This window comes from Myotis myotis, unplaced genomic scaffold (assembly GCF_014108235.1).
Source record: "Myotis myotis isolate mMyoMyo1 unplaced genomic scaffold, mMyoMyo1.p scaffold_m19_p_24, whole genome shotgun sequence".
In the NCBI taxonomy this organism is placed as follows: Eukaryota; Metazoa; Chordata; class Mammalia; order Chiroptera; family Vespertilionidae; genus Myotis; species Myotis myotis.
The window spans coordinates 404,556-427,599 of record NW_023416329.1 but is presented as its reverse complement, the minus strand read 5'-3'; the positions used below and the strand labels follow the sequence as shown (position 1 = coordinate 427,599).

Sequence of the window (23,044 nt, the reverse complement as noted above, 5' to 3'; positions counted from 1 at the left end):
GCCCAGCTGCCACAGCTGCTGGGAGTAAGAAGAGAGGCCAGATGCTGCAGGAGTGCTTTGCAATGTGCACAGGTGATTCTCACTATGCTCCCGCCCACCACCACCCCCTCCCCCCACGCCCGCCCTGTTCAGGGCCACTTTGAGCAAAGGGCGGCAGTGGAAGGGGGGGGACAGGGACGGGGACAACCGGGACAAAGGAGACGATGGGGACAACACAGCCAGCAGCTGCAGGGGTGGAGCAGGGGCCCCGGGATCTTGAAAGCAGTGGCAATGGAGCCAGTAACAGCAGCAGAAATCCCCGAGAGAATGGAGAAAAGACTCCCCCTGAGCTGGAGCACCTCCAGGACTTTGCACTTTCCTTGAGGAAAGGAATTTGATCTCCTAGACCAGCGGTTCTCAACCTGTGGGTCGTGACTCCTTTGGCGGTCAAACGACCCTTTCACAGGGGTCGCCTAAGACCATCCTGCATATCAGATATTTACATTATGATTCATAGCAGTAGCAACCTTACAGTTATGAAGTAGCAACGAAAATAATTTTATGGTTGGGTCACAACATGAGGAACTGTATTTAAAGGGCCAGAAGGTTGAGAACCACTGTCCTAGACTAAGGGACAAGCCAGACACCCTGTTGGGGGCCCCGGAGGCCACATGTGGAACCCACAGACTACAGTTTGCTCTGTTACAGCCTGGATAAAGGTACAGGCTCAGTTGCCTGTACCTAGAGATTAAGCCGCCCATGTGAGGCGGGCAACTCTCTCCTGTACCATCTAGGGAGACTGGACAGGAGGTGTTTGTGGCCAGAGAAGATAAGGATCGTCCACCGCACTCAGCCTCTGCGGTTCTCGGGTGTGGCCAGTGAAGAGGAGCCTCACGGCACCTGGCACCTGACTGTGGCTTCCAGAAAACTACATGGTGGACTTGGCTGGTGCCTTCTTCTCGATGGACATGGCTCCAGAGAGTCAAGGACAGTTCGCTTTTGCATAGAAGGGTTGACAGGACCCTACCATGTGTCAAGGTTTGATGGCATGGGATTTGGCTGCCTGGGGCGGCCACGGTGCCAATGTTTCATTGTGTTAACAATGTTGTATTAACCTCTAATTCTCTTGCAAATTTGAACGCAGCTCCCAGCAGTTTTGCAGACCTATGATGGTTGGTCTTCAGGAGTACTGGTGAGTGTCCAGCTCCCCACTGAGCGCCGATGTTATGGCCACGTGTCTGCTATCCTGGAAGGGGCAACGTGGGGTTGAACCCCAGAAGCAGAGGGTACCTAGCTGCCAAGAAGGTAGTCACCCAAGGGAACAGAGGAGAGCACCCATCAGGTTTTAGTCCCAGTTATAGAAAAAATCTGGGAGCCAATACTCTCTCATAGAGAGACAGGTGGCAGTCTGTGTGCTGCCCTGTAGTCCTGTGTGACCACGCCCATGTTGGGGGTGGCACAAACCCCACTTGAATAAAGTAGGAGTTGGGGGCGGTATTTGCAACAGAGGGAAGCCGTGAGGACCAGCCCTCTGTCACAGGAGTTACAGGCCTTGTGAGGTCCTGTGACATGTGAGACCCTGCGAAGGGATAAAGCTCGAGTGGAGGAGCTACTCCCTAGTTCGTTCTGAGAGGGCATGTCATCCTCACAGAGGCCGTATGTGCTAAGGACGAGTCAAGTAGGGGGAACCCTACTACACGGAAAGCTGTGACTGTCCATTTGAGTACAGATGAACTGTGGTTTGATTCAGATACTGGACAGAGTAGCCCTTTGGCCATTAGAAGGACAGCTTGGCTGTCTTTGTGGCACTAGCAACAGTGGCTAGTAGGCCATCATCCCATGTGGGGACAGGAAAAGTGAACTCCACCAAGGGGTGGAACCTACAAGTTTTGCTATTAGGGCCCCGCATATGAGTACTGGTCATAGCATGTTACAGTTTGTATTATTATTGTGCACTCTGTGTTTAGGGAGCTGGCAAGTAGGTAGAGTGCCCCTAGGTGGACATCCAGCGTAAGAGGTGCAGCATGGGAACACTGTCAGAGTGTCCCGGATGCTCAAGGCCAAGTGGAGTGTAGAGGCCTTGTTCAGAACATGCTGGATGTCAAGGCCATGTTGAGCATGGAAATCTTAATCAGAACGTTCATGGCTAAGATGCTATGTGCAGGTGCAAGGATGTAGCAATCCAGAATGCGCAAGCGTGCCCTTCTCTAACCCAAATGATTGATGTCGCTATTTGGAAAGAAGTCTCTTTTGTCTAAGTGTTATTAAAGTATGGTACTGACAGCAAGTTAGTGAGCTCATACGCAGCTACTATGATAGGCTGTGAGTCCAGAAGCAGTGCACGGCTGCTCAGATGATAGCTCCTATGTTGGAGGCTGCTACTATGTAGGAAAGGAGGTATCTCCGTTACCTAGCCAGTGTGTGGCTACCTACTATATGGGACTGTTTTGAAAGACTGTTTTTTTTTAGTAGCTTCTTGATAGCAATGGCTACATGGCCACTAGCTTCTACAATAAAGACTTTCTTATACAGCCCCCCTCCCCCCAAAAGAGTAAACTACTGAGCATAGGAAATAGGACCAATGAGATAGAGGAAAGAACTAGTGACATCAAAGATAGGAACCAATAAATGACACAGAAGGAAGAGAGAATTAAGAAAAATGAAAGAGCTCTACGAGACCTATATGACTGACTCCATCAGAAAAAGGCAATATAAGAACTGTTGACATTCCAGAGGAGGAAGAGAGGAAGCACGGAATGGACAGTCTATTAAAACAAATGGTGGATGAGAACGTCCCAAATCTATGTAAAGAACCAGATCCTCAAATCCAAGAAGAATACAGAACACCTCGTTACCTCAATCCAAAGAGGTCCTCTTCAAGGCACTTGGTATCAAAACTGTCCAAAATTAATGACAAAGAAAAAATTCTCAAAGCAGCCAGGGAAAAGAAGGAAGTGACCTACAAAGGAATAGCCATCAGAATTCCATCCGACTTCTTAGCAGAAACTCTACAAGCCAGAGGAGAGTGGAACCAAATATTCAAATGCCTGAAAGAGAGAAATTACCAGCCATGAATAATATATCCAGCAAAATTATTCTTTAAATATGAATGAGAAATAAAGATATTCTTGAGAGATTTTATCACCATGAAACCTCCATTGCAGGAAATACTCAAGGGAGATATTCCACCTGAAGCAAAGAACATAAGGTCACAACACAAGTTCACCAAAAAACTTACAGAGCCAACAGGAATAATTTGTGACAATAAAAATATCAATTTATAATTAAAACAATAAACTAGGAATAGAAGGAAAGTACCTCAACATAATAAAGACCATATATAATAAACTCTCAACTAATATCATACTCAGTGGTGAAAAACTGAAAGCTTTTCCTCTAAGATTGGGAACAAGACGAGGATGGCCATTCTCACCACTCTTATTCCACATAGTGCTGGAAGGTCCAGAGCAATAAGGCAAGAGAAAGAAATAAAAGGCATCCAAATTGGGAAGGAAAAGTGTCACTTTTTACGGATGACATGATTCTGTATATAGAAAACCCAAAGACTCCACCGAAAAACTATTAGAAACAATAAACAAATGCAGTCAAGTTGCAGGATACAAAATCAATGTGAAAAAATCCATTGCCTTCCTGTATACTAACAGCAAAACTTCAGAAAAAGAAATGAAAAAAACAATTCCTTTTGTAATTGCAACCCCCAAAAATAAAATACCTAAGAATAAACTTAACAAAGAACACAAAAGACCTATATGCTGAAAATTACAAAGCATAATTAAAAGAGACTGCAAAATGGAAAAATATTCCATGTTCATGGATTGGAAGAATCAATATAATTAAAATGGCCATATTGTCCAAAACAATGTACAGATTTAATGCGATCCCCACCAAAATCCCAATGTCATTTTTTAAAGAAATAGAACAAGAAATCATCAGATTTGCATGGAACCACAAAAGAACCCGAAAAGCCAAAGCAATCCTGAGAAAAAAGGAATGAAGCTGGAGGTATTATATTACAGAGCTACGATAATCAAAACAGCATGGTATTGGCAGAGAAACAGATATACCGATCAATGGAACAGAATAGAGAGCCCAGCTATAACACCACATGTCTGTGGACAGATAATTTTTGACAAAGGAACCAGAAATGGTATCAAGCTAGTCTCTTCAATAAATGGTGCTGGGAAAACTGGAAAGCCACATGCAAATGAAGGAAACTGGATTACAGTTTGTCTCCATGTACAAATGGATCAAAGACCTAAACATAAGACCCTAAACAATGTTACATAGAAGACAATATAGGTACCAAACTTATGGACCTTGGCAGTTGAGAATATTTTATGAACTTGACCCCAAAGGCAAAGGAAGTAAAGGCAAAAATAAATGAATGGGACTATACAAAACTAAAAAGCTTCTGCACAGCAAAGGAAACAACAAAACAAAGAGGCAGCCACCCAGATCGGAGATGATATTTGCAAACAGTACCTCTGACAAAGGTTTAATTTCCAAAATATATAAAAAACTCGTAAAAACTCAACAACAAACAAACAACCCAATCAAAAAGTGGGCAGTGGGCCCTAGCTGGTTTGGCTCAGTGGATAAAGCATTGGCCTGTGGACTGAAGGGTACTGGGTTCGATTCTAGTCAAGGGCACATGCCTAGGTTGTGGGCTGGATCCCCAGTAAGGGGCATGCAGTAGGCAGCCACTCAATGATTCTCTCTCATCATTGATGTCTCTCTTCTTTCTCCCTCTCCCTTCCTCTCTGAAATCAATAAAAATATATATTTTTTAAAATATTTTATTGATTTTTTTACAGAGAGGAAGGGAGAGAGATAGTTAGAAACATCAATGAGAGAGAAACATCGATCAGCTGCCTCCTGCACATCTCCTACTAGGGATGTGCCTGCAACCAAGGTACATGCCCTTGATGGGAATCGAACCTGGGACCCTTCAGTCCGCAGGCCGACGCTCTATCCACTGAGCCAAACCAGCTATGGCAAAAATATATTTTTTTAAAAAGGTGGGCAGAGTACCTGAAAATACACCTTTCCCAAGAAGACATACCAACAGCCAATAGATATATGAAAAGATGTTCAATCTCACTGGCAATTACAGAAATGTCAATCAAAACTACAATGAGATGCCACCTTACACCTGTTAGAGTGGCCATTATCAACAAGACAAGCAATAACAAGTGTTGGAGAGGTGGAAAAAGGGGAACCCTCATTCACTGCTAGTGGGACTGTAGGCTGGTATAGCCACTATGGAAAGCAGTCTGGTGATTCCTCAAAAAATGAAGAATAGAGCTACCATATAACCCAGCAGTCCGTCTCCTGGATACATGCCCGAAAAACTCGAATTCATGTAGTCACAAAGATACAAGCACCCCTACATTCATTGCAGCATTATTCACGGTAGCCAAGACATGGAAACAACCAAAGTATCCTGCAACAGAGAACTGGATAAAGAAGATGCAGTACATATACAGAATGGAACACTACTCAGCCATAAGAAAGGATGAAATAGCACCACTTGAAGCAATATGGATGCACCTTGAGAACATTATGTTAAGTGAAATAATTCAGTCAGAAAAGCTAAAAACTATATTAGGTCATTCATATGTAGGACATAAAACTGAAACTCATGAACACAAACAGCAGTGCGGTGGTTACAAGAGGGAAGGGGAGAGGGAAAAGGGGGTCCTAATATAAGGTGACAGGAGATTTGACACTGGGCGGTGGGCATGGAGTGTAATACACAGATCTTGTAACATAGAAACCCACACCTGAAACCTGTATGTTCATGTTGACCAATGTTACCCCAATCAATTTAATAAAAATATTAAAATCATTAAAAAAGAGTGCCATCTATACTTCTAGCTTGGGTGATATGGTGGATTGTTGTGCCATCAAAAGAATCTAATCTAATAAATGAGAAGCATGCAAATTGACCATCCTTCGCTATGCCCCAAGCCATGCCCATCAGCCAATCAGAGTGACTATATGCAAATTAACCCAATCAAGACGGCGGCCAGCAACCATGGAGCTGGAGCAAGCAGGAGGCTTGGTTGCCCTGGCGATGGAGGAAGCCAAGCTTCCCGCCTGCCCTGGCTGGCTGTGCCCTCCACTAAAGGCAACGAAGTTTCAATTATAGAAGATAAATAAATCCCAGATACCTGCTTCCAGCCAGCCTCCACTGGGAGCTTGAATGGCTAGGGGCTGTGGCCAGCCTGCAAACAGCCATCAGCCCCCCATCCAGGCTGGCCAGGCACCCCAGAGGGGACTCCCACCCTGAAGGGGCTGTGGCCAGCCCCTGCAAACAGCCATCAGCCCCTCATCCAGGCTGGCCAGGCACCCCAATGGGGACCCCAACCCTGAAGGGGCGTGGCCAGCCTGCAAACAGCCATCAGCCCCTCACCCAGGCTGGCCACACCCTCATGGAGTGAGGGTCCACGCTGGGGGGGCTTGTCAGCCTGCAAACAGCCATCAGCCCCTCACCCAGACTGGTCAGGCACCCCAGCAGGACCCCCCCACCCTGAAGGAGGTGTGGGCAGCCTGAAAATGGCCCTCAGCTCAACACCCAGGCTGGCCAGGCACTCTAGCAGGGACCCCCACCCTGAAGGGGGTGTGGCCAGTCTGAAAACAGCCCTCAGCCTCTCACCCAGTCTGACCAGGCACCCCAGCGGGACCCCCACCCTGATCCGGGACACCCTTCAGGGCAAACCAGCCAGCCCCCACCCATGCACCAGGCATATAATAAAAGGGTAATATGCAAACTAACCCTAATAGCAGAATGACTGGGAATCACTGGACACTATGACACACACTGACCACCAGGGGGCAGATGCTCAATGCAGGTGCTGCCCCCTGGTGGTCAGTGTGCTCCCACAGGGGGAGCTCTGCTCAGCCACAAGCCAGGCTGCCAGCTGCCAGCACAGCAGTGATGGCGGGAGCCTCTCTCACCTCCTCAGCAGCACTAAGGATGTCCGACTGAAGCTTAGGCCTGGCCCCGCTGGCAAGTGGACATCCCCCAAGGGCTCCCAGGCTGCCAGAGGGATGTCTGACTGCCAGCTTAGGCCCAATCCCCCGGGGAGCAGGCCTAAGCTAGCAGGTGGACATCCCCCGAAGGGTCCCAGACTGCGAGAGGGCACAGGCCGGGCTGAGGGACACCCCCCCCCCCGAGTGCACAAATTTTTGTGCACCGGGCCTCTAGTCTACAATAAAAGCATAATATGCTAATTAGACTGGACATCCTTCTGGATGAAGCCGGGACTGTGAGGGAAGCCTGGGTCCCAGGTGCCAGAGGGAAGCCTGTGCTGGCAGCTGGGAGCAGTAACGACTGCTCTTGCATGAATTTTTGTTCATCGGGCCTCTAGTTAGAGAATAAAGGAGGGGAAATATGTCCAGAAAGGAATATTCCTGAGTTTTAAATATACTACTAGGGGTACCTATGGGCGGGACATATGGTGGAAATTTCCAGTGGGCAACTGGATTATCAAGTATTAAAGAAAGATTTTATATATTATCAATCATGTCATATGTGATATCATGACAGTAAAAGGTTGAAAGGGGACTGGGCTAAATCTACCTTCTAAAGAAGAAAAGAAACCTACAAAGGAGATGAGAGAAAAAAGGATAAAAGGGATTTCAGAGAGAAGTGACACAAAAACCAAGGAATAAAAGCTTTTAAGACAAAAGTCACACCAAACATAATTAAAATCAGTAGCTATTTTAGGTTTTCCAGATTTCTAGGTTTACTGGAAGGGGTTTTAAGGAGAGGCAAGGAAAAGTTTACCTGATTTACTGAATTTAAGATAGAAATGTATACACTGAGGATGAAGAGGAAGTAGATAAAGCACACTGAAGCAGACAACAGCGGCAGATGCAGGCGGGTCCTCAGCAGCAGCACATAGTCACAAGGAGAGTGGGGTCCTCCACAGCATCGTGCCGCTTTCCCTGGAGCTGGACAAAGTGAATGAGAATGACCCCTGCTACAGGGAAGTTGGGTGGCAGGAAGCAGGTAGCAGGTGATCTTGTTTGATGAGCACGAGGCTACTGGAGAAGATGAGAAGAGTGGCTGAGAACTGGGCTTGAGGAGAGTTTGTCTGGAACAGTTTATCAGGGGAATGGGAGAGGGAGATGTCCTGAGATAAAGGACAGATTAGAGACATGGCAGGTCCAGTGGAGATTTTAGACCTTAAACTTGTAATGACACAAGTCACCATCCTATCTAATAAGAGCCAAAAATGGTAATTGACCGTACCTTCGCTACACCTCCCATTGGCTAATCAACACAATATGTAAATCAACCACCAACAAAGATGGCAATTAATTTGCATATACCGGCTGGGAGCAAAGCAAGCCAGATGGCGGAGGCAGGAGCAAAACAAGCTGGGCGGCTGAGGGCGGCGGGAACGAAACAACCCAGGCCGAGAGGCTGAGGGAGGCGGGAAACAACCCAGGCCGGGAGGCTGAGGGCAGTGGGAACGAAACAACCCAGGCCGGGCAGCTGAGGGCGGTGGGAACGAAACAACCCAGGCCGGGAGGCTGAGGGCGGTGGGAACGAAACAACCCAGGCCGGGAGGCTGAGGGCGGTGGGAACGAAACAACCCAGGCCGGGAGGCTGAGGGCGGCGGGAACGAAACAACCCAGGCCGGGCAGCTGAGGGCGGTGGGAACGAAACAACCCAGGCCGGGAGGCTGAGGGCGGTGGGAACGAAACAACCCAGGCCGGGAGGCTGAGGGCGGTGGGAACGAAACAACCCAGGCCGGGAGGCTGAGGGCGGTGGGAACGAAACAACCCAGGCCGGGAGGCTGAGGGCGGTGGGAACGAAACAACCCAGGCCGGGAGGCTGAGGGCGGTGGGAACGAAACAACCCAGGCCGGGAGGCTGAGGGAGGCGGGAAACAACCCAGGCCGGGAGGCTGAGGGCGGTGGGAACGAAACAACCCAGGCCGGGAGGCTGAGGGCGGTGGGAACGAAACAACCCAGGCCGGGAGGCTGAGGGCGGCGGGAACGAAACAACCCAGGCCGGGAGGCTGAGGGCGGCGGGAACGAAACAACCCAGGCCGGGAGGCTGAGGGCGGTGGGAACGAAACAACCCAGGCCGGGAGGCTGAGGGCGGTGGGAACGAAACAACCCAGGCCGGGAGGCTGAGGGCGGTGGGAACGAAACAACCCAGGCCGGGAGGCTGAGGGCGGTGGGAACAAAACAACCCAGGCCGGGAGGCTGAGGGAGGCGGGAAACAACCCAGGCCGGGAGGCTGAGGGAGGCGGGAAACAACCCAGGCCGGGAGGCTGAGGGAGGCGGGAAACAACCCAGGCCGGGAGGCTGAGGGAGGCGGGAATGAAACAAGCCGGACATCCCCCAAGGAGTCCCAGACTGTGAGAGGGCACAGGCTGGGCTGAGGGACGCCCCCCTCCTGAGTGCACAAACTGTTGTGCACCGGGCCTCTAGTATTTACATAATTTGAAACTGCTAAACCATTTTAGATGAGAGGGAAACACATCTAGGCATCTGCTGATGAAGAGCAGGAGAGTCTGGGAAAGGGACTATCAGCTACTGCATCTTACATTGAAGAGGAGGAAGAAAGACTAGGAATGGTCTGCCTGGAAGGAACGACACAGGGACAAGAAAACAGGTCCAGAAACATGGAGGCATGGAGCAGACGAGGCATCTCAGAGGGAAGAAGGGAGGAGGTGGGAAGAGATTAACCAAAGAACTTACATGCATGACCCATGGACACAGATAACAGTGCAGTGCAGGCCTAGGTGGGGGGAGAGGGAGGGGGAGCAGGCTAGAGGGGGTCAGTGGTGGAAAATAAGGGGATATCTGTAGTACTTTCAAAATAAAGATACATTTTTAAAAAAGGAAGATAAAGTGACTATCCCCAAAAGGTCACCTAAGGGCAAAAAAGCCAGTAGCAAACAGTATAACAGGTATATGACAATGTTAAAAATTTGCACAGAATATTATGGCTATTTCTTAAAAAGAAAGGCTGACTGACATATTTGAATTCTGTGAAGCATAAAGCAAGGAGACGGCAAAGACATGGTCTCTCACCTTGGGAATGATGGCCAAGTTCAATGCACATAAGGGGAGGAGGGAGAGGACAGAAACCACAAACAATGACACTATTATTGAACATTTAAAAAGTTAGGGACTAGCCCTGTCCGGTTTGGCTCAGTGATAGAGTGTCGGCCTGCAGACTGGTGGGTCCCAGGTTCGATTCCATTCAAGGGCACATGCCTGGGTTGCGGGCCCTCCCTTCCTCTCTGAAATCAATAAAAATATATTATATATAAAAGAATTTAGGGATTAACCAGCCACACAGATTTTTTCTTAAAGTTAGATAATATAGACTTAAAACAATGGATACAAACTCTTCCCTCTCCACTGTATTTCTGAACTCCTTACATCTGAACTGGCCTCATGACTTCCTATGACCAACACAAGGTGGGAAAGGCAAAGTTGAAGTTTTAAACTTGGGCTTTATAAAGCCTGACACTTTCTCTTGCCATGAGGACCCCTAATACTTCAACCAAGTGAACAAGACAGGGATGGCTTTTTGGGCGAAAGACTACAGGGAGAGAAGTTGTGGGCCCCAGGCAACAATCAGCTAGCAGAGGCATGAGTGAGCCCAGAAGAAACCAGGGAAACATCCAGTGGAACCCAGCAAAAAGTTCTAAAGTCCAATCCTATCTAATAATAGACAAACATGGTAATTAACCATAACTTCACTACCCTTCCCATTGGCTAATCAGGGCGATATGCAAATTAACTGCCAACCAAGATGGTGGCCGGCAGCCAGGCAGCTGAAGCGAAGAGGAGGCTTGCTTGCTCCAGTGACGGAGGAATCCAAGGTTCCCCACCTGCCGCTGCCAGCCTCTGAGCTTGCACTCTGAAACAATGTTGCAAATATAGAACCTAAACAAACCCCAGAAACCTGCTTTCAGCCCAGCGAGCAGGACTGCAACAGTGTTACAATTATAGAACCCAAACAAACCCAGATCCCTGCTTTCGGCAGCCGAGGTCTCAGAGCTGGAGCCGAGCCTCAGAGCTAAAGCCGGCTCTCAGTTCCAGTGATAGCCATAGAAGGTAAATAAATCCCAGAATAAAAAAAAAAAGGAAAAAAGGAGAGGTTGGGAGCTTCAGTCATCCACCAGTCTGGAAACAGCCCTCAGCCCCTCACCCAGACTGGCCAGGCACCCCTTTGGGGACCCCCACCCTGAAGGGGGTGTGACCAGCTGCAAACAGCCATCATCCCCTCATCCAGGCTGGCCAGGCACCCAAGCGGGACCCCCACCCTGATCCGGAATACCCTTCAGGGCAAACCAGCCGGTCCCCACCCGTGCACCAGGCCTCTATCCTATATAGTAAAAGGGTAATATGAAAACTGACCCTGACAGCAGAAAGACTGGGAATGACTGGTCACTATGACACACACTGACCACCAGGGGGCAGACTCTCAATGCAGGAGCTGCCCTCTGGTGGTCAGGTTGCTCTCACATGGGAGGAGCTCTGCTCAGCCACAAGCCAGGCTGATGGCTGCCAGTACAGCGGTGGTGGTGGGAGCCTCTCCCACCTCCTCAGAAGCACTAAGGATGTCCAACTGCAGTTTAGGCCTGCTCCCTGCTGGCAAGTGGACATCCCCCGAGGGCTGTCAGGCTGCCAGAGGGATGTCTGATTGCCATCTTAGGCCCAATCCCCCGGGGAGCGGGTCTAAGCCAGCAGGTGGTCATCTCCTGAGGGGTCCCAGACTGCGAGAGGGCACAGGCTGCCTGAGGGACCCCCTCTTCCCCGCTCCCCGAGTGCACAAATTTTTGTGCACCGGGCCTCTTGTCCTATATAATAAAAGGCTAATATGCAAATTGTCCCCTCAACGGCGAGTTTGACTGGGTGTTCAACTGGGATTTCAACCAGGGTGCAGGGCTGGCTGGCGAACCGCCTGCGGCCCCTCCCCCAGCTGGCCCCACCCCCAATCAGCCCTCCCACACCTATCAGGGATGGGGACGGCCAGACCCCACCCATGCACAAATTCATTTACCAGGCCTCTAGTAATAAATAAATGGGTTACTGTCTAAAAGGTAAATAATTAATGCCCTAGTCAGTTTTCTCAGTGGTTAGAGCACCAGCCTGCGGACTGAAGGGTCACAGGTTCAATTCTGGTCCAGGGCACATACCTAGGTTGAAGGTAGATCCCCAGCCCCCCCATTGGGGCGGATACAGGAGGCAACCAATTGATGTGTCTCTCGCATTGATGTTTCTCTCGCTCTGTCTCTCCCCCTCCCTTCCACTCTCTTTAATAAATAAATAAATAAATAAATACTGTGTAACAATGTGTCTATCATAGACAAACAAGAAGATCTGTGGAAAAAAATGAAGATACTTGCATAAAAAAGTTGACATTGAAAACTTTTTCTTTAAAACGAATTTTTTTACATGTAAAAAACTTTCACAAAAATGAATGCAGGAAAAAAGTCAACTGTGCGATAATCAGGGATTGTATAAGTAAGTGCTTCTCAACTGTGTGCATGTTCTTGGCTCTTTAAAGAATGTTCTGCTGGGGACTGGCTGCCTTACAATTAGTCACAATGTGAGCAAGTGGAGAGATGGGAAGAGATGTATAACATATTGAAAAGCCACAGTGTGGCTACTATTCTATATTCTTTTGATTGTTTTATATACAATTTTGTTTCCAATAAGTCAGTCTACATCCTGTGAGAAAATTATGCTTCTTTGATCCCTAACAGCAGGCTTGGTCACTTGACTTGTGGGAGTAACATGCTACATCCAAGCAGACTCCACATGATTCTGCCAGCGTTCTTTCCCCTCAGGTATGAAAACACTATGTCCAAGGTAGGCGCTGACCTTCAGCCTGGACCCCAGGATGAAGACAGAGGAAACTGAGTCCCAACTGACCTACATCCAATATGTACCATGTGAAGAAATAACAGGTGAGAAATAAACTGTTCTTATTGTAAGGCACCAATATTTCATGGTTGGTTGTTACTACAGATGACTAACAAACACTGACTAGCATACCCTGAAAGTAGAATGTAATGGCAAAAAAATTTATAAATCAAGAATTGAATAAATCAGAAATACTTGTATGTACTTAAAAAATAAATACATGCTTCAAAAATAGTTGCAAAGGAAAAAGCTTTCTCTAACTAAAAATAGACAAAAGATGAGCATTATAACAAAATGTACTTTCACTCACTAAAATATATCTGCATTCTATAATCCTATCTAATAAAAGAGAAACATGGTAATTGGCGTACGACCGCTACCCTTCCCATTGGCTAATCAGGGCGATATGCAAATTAACTGTCAGCCAAGATGGCGGCTGGCAGCCAGGCAGCTTGAAACTAACATGAGGCCTGCTTGCTTCAGTGACGGAGGACTCCAACGTTCCCCGCCTGCCGCTGCAGGCCTCTGAGCCTGTAGTCTGAAACATTTGAACAAATATAGAAGCTAAAAAAAAACCCCCAGAAACCAGCTTTCAGCGAGCTGGGATCTCAGAGCTGGAGTCAGAGCTGGAGTTATACATTGTTTCGAACTGAAACAAACCAGATACCTACTTTCAGCAGCGGAGGCCTAAGAGCTGGAGCCTCAGAGCTAAAGCTGGCCCAGAATTAAAAAGAAAAAAAAGAAAAAAAGGAGCGGTTGGGAGCTTCCATCACCCGCCAGCCTTAAAACAGCCCTCAGCCCCTCACCCAGACTGGCCAGGCACCCCAGTGGGGACCCCCACCCTGAAGGGTGTGTGACCAGCTGCAAACAGCCATCATCCCCTCACCCAGGCTGGCCAGGCACCCCAGTGGGGACCCCCACCCTGATCCAGAACACCCTTCAGGGCAAACCAGCCAGCCCCACCCATTCACCAGGCCTCTACCCTATATAGTAAAAAGGTAATATGCCTCCCAGCACCAGGATCAGCAGAGCCGAGAGGCCTCCCGGCACCGGGATCAGCATGACAGGGGGCAGCGCCCAAAACCCCTGATCGCCCTGCAGCTCTGTGTGTGACAGGGTGCGGCGCCCCAACCCCCTGATCGGCCCTGCTCTGTGTGTGACAGGGTAGAGCCATAACCTCCCCATCAGCCCTGCCCTGAGTGTGAGAGTGGCAGCGCCCCAACCCCGATTGGCCCTGCTCTGTGGGTGATAGAGGGCGGCGCCACAACCCCCCCCACCCCACGGGCCCTGCTATGTGTGTGATGGGGTAGAGCCATAACCTCCCCATCGGCCCTGCCCTGAGTGTGACAGTGGCGGTGTCCCAACCCCCTGATCCGCCCTGCTCTGTGTGTGACGGGGGTGGCGCCCCAACTCACCTATGGGCCCTACTCTCTGAGTGACAGGGGGGGAGCTCCCCAACCCCGATAGGCCCTGCTGTGTGTGACAGGGGGGAGCTCCCCAACCCCCCTGATGGGCCCTGCTCTGTGCGTGACAGGGGGCAGTGCCCCAACCCCCGGATTGGCCCTGCTCTGTGCGTGGCAGGGGGTGGCGCCGCAACCTCCCCATCGACCCTGCCTTGAGTGTGACAGGGGGCGGTGCCCCAATCCCCCAATCGGCCCTACCCTGAGCATGACTGAGGGTGGCATCGCAACCTCCCAATCCGCCCTGCTCTGTGCATGACAGGGGGCGGTGCCCCAACACCCCAATCGGCCCTGCTCTAAGCCCGACCAGGGGCTGCACCTAGGGATTGGGCCTGCCCTCTGCCACCCGGGAGCAGGCCTAAGCCAGCAGGGCGTTATCTCCCGAGGGGTCCCAGACTGCGAGAGGGCACAGGCTGGGCTGAAGGACCCCCCCTTCCCCCTGAGTGCACAAATTTTTGTGCATCGGGCCTCTAGTTATATTTATAAACATGAAAAAAGATAAAATAATTTCCTTTTCAGTATATTTCTTCAATGTTATGATATGTGATATGGTATATAAGTACTTATTAACCATTTTAACTGTTATTGGTAGTCATATTTTTAAATTGTTATTCATAAGTATAAAAAATAATTTAGAAATTTAATGATTAAAGAAAAAAGAATCCTGTGCCAGTGGTAACACAGGAACAAATGCTTATTCAACTGATGAAATAAATTCAAATTAAAGGCCTACAGGGATTTCACTTTAACTTAATAAGGTAGTAAAAGTTAAAAGCAAGCTTGTTAAAATTCAAAACAGCAAAGCCAAAGGTTTTAAAACATTCATTAGTAAATGTTTTAATTATTGCTGTTTTACACCTTTAGTAATAAAAAGAACTTTGAAAAATTCAGCATGACCACCTAGTCATACCTTGTATATTTGATCGCCATCTTCTGGTTCCGGACTAGATGGCAATGATAGCTGGATATCATGCAATGATCCACTCCCATCATGCTGTCAGAAGGAAGAGAAGGAAAGGAGAGATTAATACATAACTGCGGGCATTCAGTTGACCTTAATTCACCCCAGACAAAATGCTAGCATGTCAAAGAACAAATAGAAAACAAGTTGTAGAAATTTCCCTTTCATCTCTATGCACTTGTAGAAGGAAATGTGGAAGAGCACACCTGGCCAGGTGGCTCCATTGGTTGGAGTGTCATCCCATACATCAGGGCACATACCTAGGTTGTGGGTTAGATCCCTGGTCAGGGAGCGCTCTCTCTCTCTCTCTCTCTCTCTCTCTCTCATTTCCTCTCTCTAAAATCAATAAAAACATATCCTTGGGTAAGCAATAAAAGGAACAAAAAAATGTGGAAGAGGAAAAAAAAGAGCTAGGGCAAGAAAAATTTGTAGAAATAAATAACATAATATACTAGAGGCCCAGTGCATGAAAATTCATGCACTTGGCGGGGGGTGGGGGTGAGGGGGTGGGCAGTCCCTCAGCCTGGTTGCTGCTCTCTCGCAGTCTGGCCTCCCTCTGCAGGAGGTGACCTGGCAGGCTGATCAGGGGATGGCGCCGGCTGATGAGCAGCAGCTCCACCCTCCCCCCCCCCCCCCCCCCGGTCCCACATCCTCTCCACCGCTATCCCCTCCCTCTGCCCGCTGGCATGCGCCTTGGCTGGCCTGGTGCCACCTGCTTGCCAGCCACACCCCCCACTGACCAGTCATTCCGCTGTTCGGTCGATTTGCATATTACACTTTTATTATATAAGATGAGTAGACAAAGCAGAACACCTCTGAAACTTTTAGAATGGGAAAAGAAATATCAGAAATTTTCTAAAGAATTTTAAGATTCTCTCACCTATGAAAAATGTAAAATAAAAGTCAAATTAAATCTGCTTTGGTTTAGCTGTGGTGTTCGGGGGTATAAATGAGACAGAAACAGTAATATTAAGAACTCAGCAAGGACTGGCCATAAAAACCATTTGATTAAAAATACTAGATACATGAGTATATATTCTGCATCTTATATAAAGTCTTAGAACAGGCAAAACTAACTAATGGTGTTAGAAATCAGAAGAACAGAGATTGACTCAGGGGAAGAGGTCACTGACTGGGAAGGAGCACTAAGGAACCACCAGGGTGATGGAAACCACATGCAGGGTGGGTGCGTGGTCACATGCTTATGCAGAACCCCAGCTGTAGATTTAAGATTGATATATGTTAAGCAGTACTGGACGTATGCTATACCTCAATTTTTAAAATTTGAAAAAATTAAATTTTTTATCCTTGAACACAATAAAGAAAACGACAGGATAATATTAAGTCCCTTGCCAAAATGGTTTGGGAACAACCAGCTAAGCAATGCATGTTCAATGACTCACAGACAACCTCAAGAATGATGAACCAGTGAAGAACACACCTGGTATATGGGGAGAAGCTGAGCCCCTCATCGAGGCAGGAAAACTGCAGGTTGGCACCGAGTTTGTTCAGATGGTACCTAGCTACCTTGGGAAACCCAGGGATTTGACAAACTTCAAGGAACAATATGATCGCAATCTTCTCAGACATATCTGTCCTAAAGGAAATCCCCCAGACCACGGAAATGTCTGGCATTGAAACAAGAGTGCCAAAACAGGAGACATAAGCATGTAGGTCATTTTCTTCTTTATTTATTGTGCTGTACATCTACTAAATCAGAAGCTAAAGGGATGGGGCCTAGGAATGTATATATAGAAAAGTTCAATTGGTAATACTGATTGATAGTGAAAAAATAAGCATTTGCCAAATTTCTAGCATTAATGACATTTACTGGTGGTATCATATGGACATCCAGAATTTGACTTGAGAAGGGAGGCAATGACCTAATGAATAACAAATATTCTCAGAACAACACCTTAAAAAATGTTTTTGGGGTGTGTTTTTTTTAAAGAAAAATTTTACAAGACTCATGTCAGTAAAAAGTTCAGCTCTGCTGTAAATGCCTTGACATATAAAACCAGGGCCAGGCCTACATACAAGTATATATTAGAGAAAAGAGGGACTTTAACATTGGACTTAATTCCAAACATCGATAGCATCTTTCTGCCCATTGCAAAGCAGGAACCTCAAGGAATGAGAGAGACACCATTTTGCCTTGAGCGTGTGTGTAGCTGTGGGAAGTATGCAGCAAACAGGAAATGTGAACATCAGTTTTCAGGGGAAAGGAAAATCAGGAGTCCAGGGACTCAGATACCACCAGGGAGGTTGCGAAGTACCAGGAGCTCAGGAAAGCGACTCCAGGAAGTTGTACGTGAGTTTCTAGATTCTCTCCTGAGCAGCACTTCTGAGATCTGATTCTAAACATCAGATCAAACACTGAGCAATAAATGAAGACCACTGCCCAGGACCCAAACTAGCCTCTGCAAGGCGTAGACTCAGAAAGTAGCTGAAGAGTAAGGCAAAGCCTTTGAAAACAGAACTGATGTTAAAACCACAATCCCAAAGTGGCTAGTTGGAACTTGTAGCCTCAACCCAAGCAAACTGTCTGCTGTAAAAAAATAAAAATCAATATTCTCCAGAGCATTTAAACAAGATGAAGAACCGAAATTACTAAACATACAAACAAGGAAAATATCAATTCACAGGAAAAGACAGCCAATAAACATCAATGCCAAAATAACACAGATGTTGGGATAAACTGGAAGAGGTTTTAATAGAGCTATTATAAAAATTCTCCAAAAGTAAGGGTAAAATCTTGAAGGGAATTGAAAAAGAAAGTCTCAGCAAAGAAATAACACAAAGTGAAAACAAATGGAAAATTTAGAACAGAAAAGATTTAATAATCAAAAATTTAAAGTACATGAGATGGACTAAGTACATGACAGAGTGAACGTTAAGGTAGATCAACAGAAATCATCCAACCTGAACAACAAAGAGATAAAAAGATTGGCAAAACAAACAAACAAACAAACAAAACCTACAACCTCCCCCCCAAAATAGAGCCTACTAAGAAAAATATATTTGAAGAAATAATGGTTAAACAAACTCAAATTTGGTGAAAGACATGAACCTTCACATTTGAAAAGCTCAATTTAAAAGAATAGAACATAGACAAAGTGTGCTCTCTGAACGTAAAGGAATTTAACTAGAAATCAGTCACAGAAGGATACTATTCAAACACTTGAAGAGTAAACAAAAACTTCTAAACATGCCTGAGTCAAAAGAAGTAGTCTCAGGGTAAACAAAAAAATACTTTGAATTGAAGGAAAATGAAGACACTACACACCAAAATTTGTGGGATGCAACTAAAGCAGTGCACAGAGAGAGAATTACTGTATCAGACTGCTTATATTAAAAGAAAGGTGTCAAATCAAAACTGAAGCAAAATAAGCCCAGAACAAGCAGAAAATAATAAAGAGCAGAAATTAATGAAATTGAAAATCAACAAATAGAGAGAAATCAATAAACCAAAAAAAGGTTCTTTGACATTTGCAAAGCCTCTAGCAAAACTGCCAAAGAGCAAAAGACAGAAAGCACAAATCAGACCCTTACCGGGACATAGAAGACAGAAATCAGGAAATGGAAGCAGAAATATCATTATTGATGTCACAGGCATTAAAAGCTAGTAAGGCAATAATACTAAGTGACTAAGCACACACATTTGACAACTTATATGAAATGAAGAAATTATTCAAAAAACCACAAACTAAACTCATCCAAAATGAAACAGTTTGAGTAGATCTATGATTATTAGTGAAATGAATTCATAGTTTAAACCTTCCTTAAGAGAAATATTGAAGGCAAATATTTTCCTGGCAAATTCTACCAAAATTTAAAGAAGTAATATCATTTCTACACAATCTTAGAGAAAACAATTAATCAAATTAATCTATCTACATAATAGAGGAATATGCAAATTAGCCCAGACACCATAACATCCTGACCGGAGAACAGGGATCTGAGGCTGCATGGCACCTGGCCAGGGCGAGGGACCTCAGGCCATGCCCCCCACCCCACGGGGCTTGATGGGGGACCTCAGGCTGCACCCGCCCGCCCCAGCACCGGGCCGAGGGACCTCAGGCTGTGTCCCCTGCCTGGAGGGGCTTGATGGGGACCTTAGGGGTCCCAGTGGCGGGCCAGGGGACCTTAGGTTGCGCCCCCCACCCAGCAGGGCTTGACAGGGGACCTCAGGCTGCACGGCCCCACCCCGCACCGGGCCGGGGAACCTGAGGCTGAGCCCCCCCGCCTGGAGGGGCGTGATGGGGGACCTGAGACTGCGCCTCCCACCTGGCACCAGGCTGGGGGACCTGAGGCTGTGCCCTCAGCCTAGAGGGGCTTGACGGGGGTGGGGCCGGAGGGTCTGGGTCTCCTGCATTTTCGAAGTGCATGCGGGTGGTGGGCAGGGACTTGACTCTAGGTCCCGTGGCACATCCCAGACTCTAACAGGAGGGAGATTTTCATATACATTTTACTAATTTTCTTTCTTCTCTGACACTTCTATTATAGAGAAAGGGAAAATAGCAATATTAAAATATTTCCTCTAGCCCTGACCGGTTTGGCTCAGTGGATGGAGCGTCGGCCTGCGGACTGAAGGGTCCCAGGTTCGATTCCAGTCAAGGGCATGTACCTTGGTTGAGGGCGCATCCCCAGTGCGGGGTGTGCAGGAGGCAGCTGATCCATGTTTCTCTCTCATCGATGTTTCTAACTCTCTATCCCTCTCCCTTCCTCTCTGTAAAAAATCAATAAAATATATTTAAAAAAAATATTTCCTCTAATTAATTCCCTTTTAATGTGCACGAATTTCTTGCACCGGGCCACTAGTAAAATCAATAGTAATCAAGAGTGTGACATGGCAAAAGGACAAACACTGATATAAGGATTAGAATAGAGTACAGAAACAGACCCATACATATATGTTCAGGGCATTTTTGACAAAAATACAAAGGCAATTCAATAGAGAAAGGATAGTTTTTTCAACAAATGGTGCTGGAACATCCATATGCAATAAAATTAATTTTTCTCATACCTCACATCATATACAAAAATTCTCAAATCAGATTGTAGACCTAAACGTCAAAATTAATACTATAAAACTTCTCCAAATAAATAGAAAATCTCTCTGACCTTGGGTTGGCAAAGATTTCTTAAATGTGATGCCAAAAACATTATCATAAAAATTTGATAAATTTCATTTCTGCTCTTTGAAAAACTATTAGCAAAATGAAAAAGAAGCCATGAAATAGGAGAAAATATTTGCAATAATTCAGATAAAATACTTTGCAGGTGACTAATTCACAGAGAATATTTATAAATTGCTAGCTATTTTTTAAACAATAGTAACAAAAATAATGAATATGTGAAGGTCCAGGGTATTTAACCAACCTCATTAACTCAACAGTACAGAGCTGCCAAAAGTGAATTCCATTTTTCAAAATATTTGTTAATGGGCCAAAGAACAAACACTTAACCAAAAAAAAAAAAAAAAAAATCTATAAATGGCAAATAAACATAAGAAAATATGCTCAAAATCATTAGTCAATAGGTAAATGCAAATTAAAACTATCATAAGATACCAATGCACACCCAGGAGAAAGGCTTTTGAAAAATTCTATCAATAGCAATTGTAGGCAAGGATGCAGAACAACTGGAACTTCTCATTAATCATTAGTGAGAATGCAAAATAACATAGCCACTTCGGAAAACAGTTTGGCAGTTTCTTAAAAAGTTAAATGTATCCTTCCCATACTACCTGGCAATCCCAGCCCCGGTATTTACTCAAGGGAAATGAAATCATGCATGCAGGAAAGTCTGTGTGTGAATGTTCATAGGACTTTTTTCCTAATTGCCAAAAAGTGAAAGTGACAAAACTATCCTTCAACTGGTAAATGGATAAACAAACTAGGATGCATGCATACAATGGAATACTACTCAGGAAAAAACAGGAACAAGTTACTGATACATGGATCAGAATGAATGAATTTGAAATGAATTATGGTAAGTGAAAAATATTAGAATCAAAGGCTAGAGTCTTGTCTACTTATGTGACAGTCTTGAAAAGGCAAAACTACAGAGACATAAAACACATCAGCAGTTTCTAGGAGTTAGCAGTGGGTGGAGGGATCAACTAAAAAAGAAGAAAAAAGAATTTTTTGAGGGTGTGACTGTAAAAACTACATAATTATATGCATTTGTCAAAGCTCGCAGAACTGTACAATAAAAAAGGCTAAATTTTACTGCATGGAAATTATACCTCAACAGAACTGCTAGGTTGAATAATGTTCTCCCAGAAATTCAGGCTAACCCAGAACTTGTGGATATAACTTCACTTGGAAATCGGGTATCTGCAGATGTAATCAAATTGAGTTCATCCAAAATGACTGGGATCCTTATGAGAGAGAAATTTGGACACAGACACACAGGTAATGCGAAGGTCCCAGGATGATGGAGCAGAGGGGAGAAATGCACCTATAAGTGAGGAATGCCCTGGACTGCCAGCAACCACCACAAGTTACAGATTCCTCTCCTGGAGCCTTCAGAGTACATGGCCCTCATGACCCCTGATTCCCTATTTCTAGCCTCCAGGCTGTGAAAGAATAAATTTCTGTTGTTTATGCCACCCAGCTTGTGATACTTTGTTATGGAGGCCCTAGAAAACTAATATAAGAACTGACAAAAAAAAAAAAAAAAAAAAGGAAACAAAAAAAGACAATTGAAGCAAACAAAAAGAGAAATTACATATAAATCTCAATAATCAAAAAAATAAAACTGATATACCAATATTATTTTAACAAGAGACAAGGCAGAATTAAAGATGAAAATATTAATAAGGATAAATTAAGACTTTAATTGGTGATCAGGAACAATCCACCAAAATGTATCAATCATAAAAATTTATATACAGTAGTTCCCCCTTATCTGAGGGAAATATGTTCTAAGACTCCCCAGTGGATGCCTGAAACCTGATAGTCCTTAACCCTATATATACTGTTCTTCCCTTCACATATCTACCTGTGATAGACTTTACTTTATAAATCATGTACAGTAAGAGCTTAACAACTAATAATAACACATTGTATGCGGGAAACGTATTTATACGTTTACTTATACATTTTACGTTGACTAGTAGTAGAGCGCGGGACACGTATTAATACGTTTTTTTATAGACTAGCGGTAGAATGCGGGTAACGTATAAATATGTAAACTAAAGTTATCGTAATTTTACTGAAAGTTGCCATTTGCACAAAAAATTAGCAAAAATGGCCCGCGCCACCTGTTAGCGCGCAATAAAAACTACCCGCAAACAATGTGTTAACATAGAACAATTATAATATACTGTAAAAAATTATGCAAATGTTGTTTCTCTCTCAAAATATCTAGAATTTTCCATTTAATATTTTTGGACTGCAATTGACCACAGGTAACTTAAACTGAAGAAAGTAAAACCACAAATAAGGGAGCATTACTGCTCTAATAAAATAGCCTGAAGACCCTAAAACAAAAATTCACAGCATTAAAGGAGAAATGGAAAAAATCCGTAATTATAGCAGGAAGTTATTCTCAGAAACTCACAGATCAAAGGTAATAATTTAGTGAAGATAAACAAGATATAAGCACAATAATTAAATGGGCAGTCGTATATCCCTCTCACAACCCAGGACTGCTGGCTCCCAACTGCTCGCCTGCCTGCCTGCCTGACAATGCTTAACTGCTCCCCT

At 45.6% G+C, this 23,044-nt stretch overlaps 1 protein-coding gene across 9 annotated transcripts in view; it reads right to left on the bottom strand.

The window, feature by feature from the left end:
* Positions 1-23,044, bottom strand: part of CCSER2 (coiled-coil serine rich protein 2) — a 235,106-nt gene that overhangs the window by 43,423 nt on the left and 168,639 nt on the right. For 8 of the 9 annotated variants that reach the window (XR_004975207.1, XM_036355913.1, XM_036355912.1 and 5 more), the window contains one exon: positions 15,279-15,362. Coding sequence is in view for 8 of the 9 variants with exons in the window: in XM_036355913.1 (XP_036211806.1) it covers positions 15,279-15,362 (84 nt within the window). In the remaining variant the exon portion in view is untranslated. Of the gene's footprint in view, positions 1-8,033; positions 8,053-15,278; positions 15,363-23,044 lie in introns of those variants that run through there. The other variant, XM_036355917.1, reaches the window with a different exon arrangement.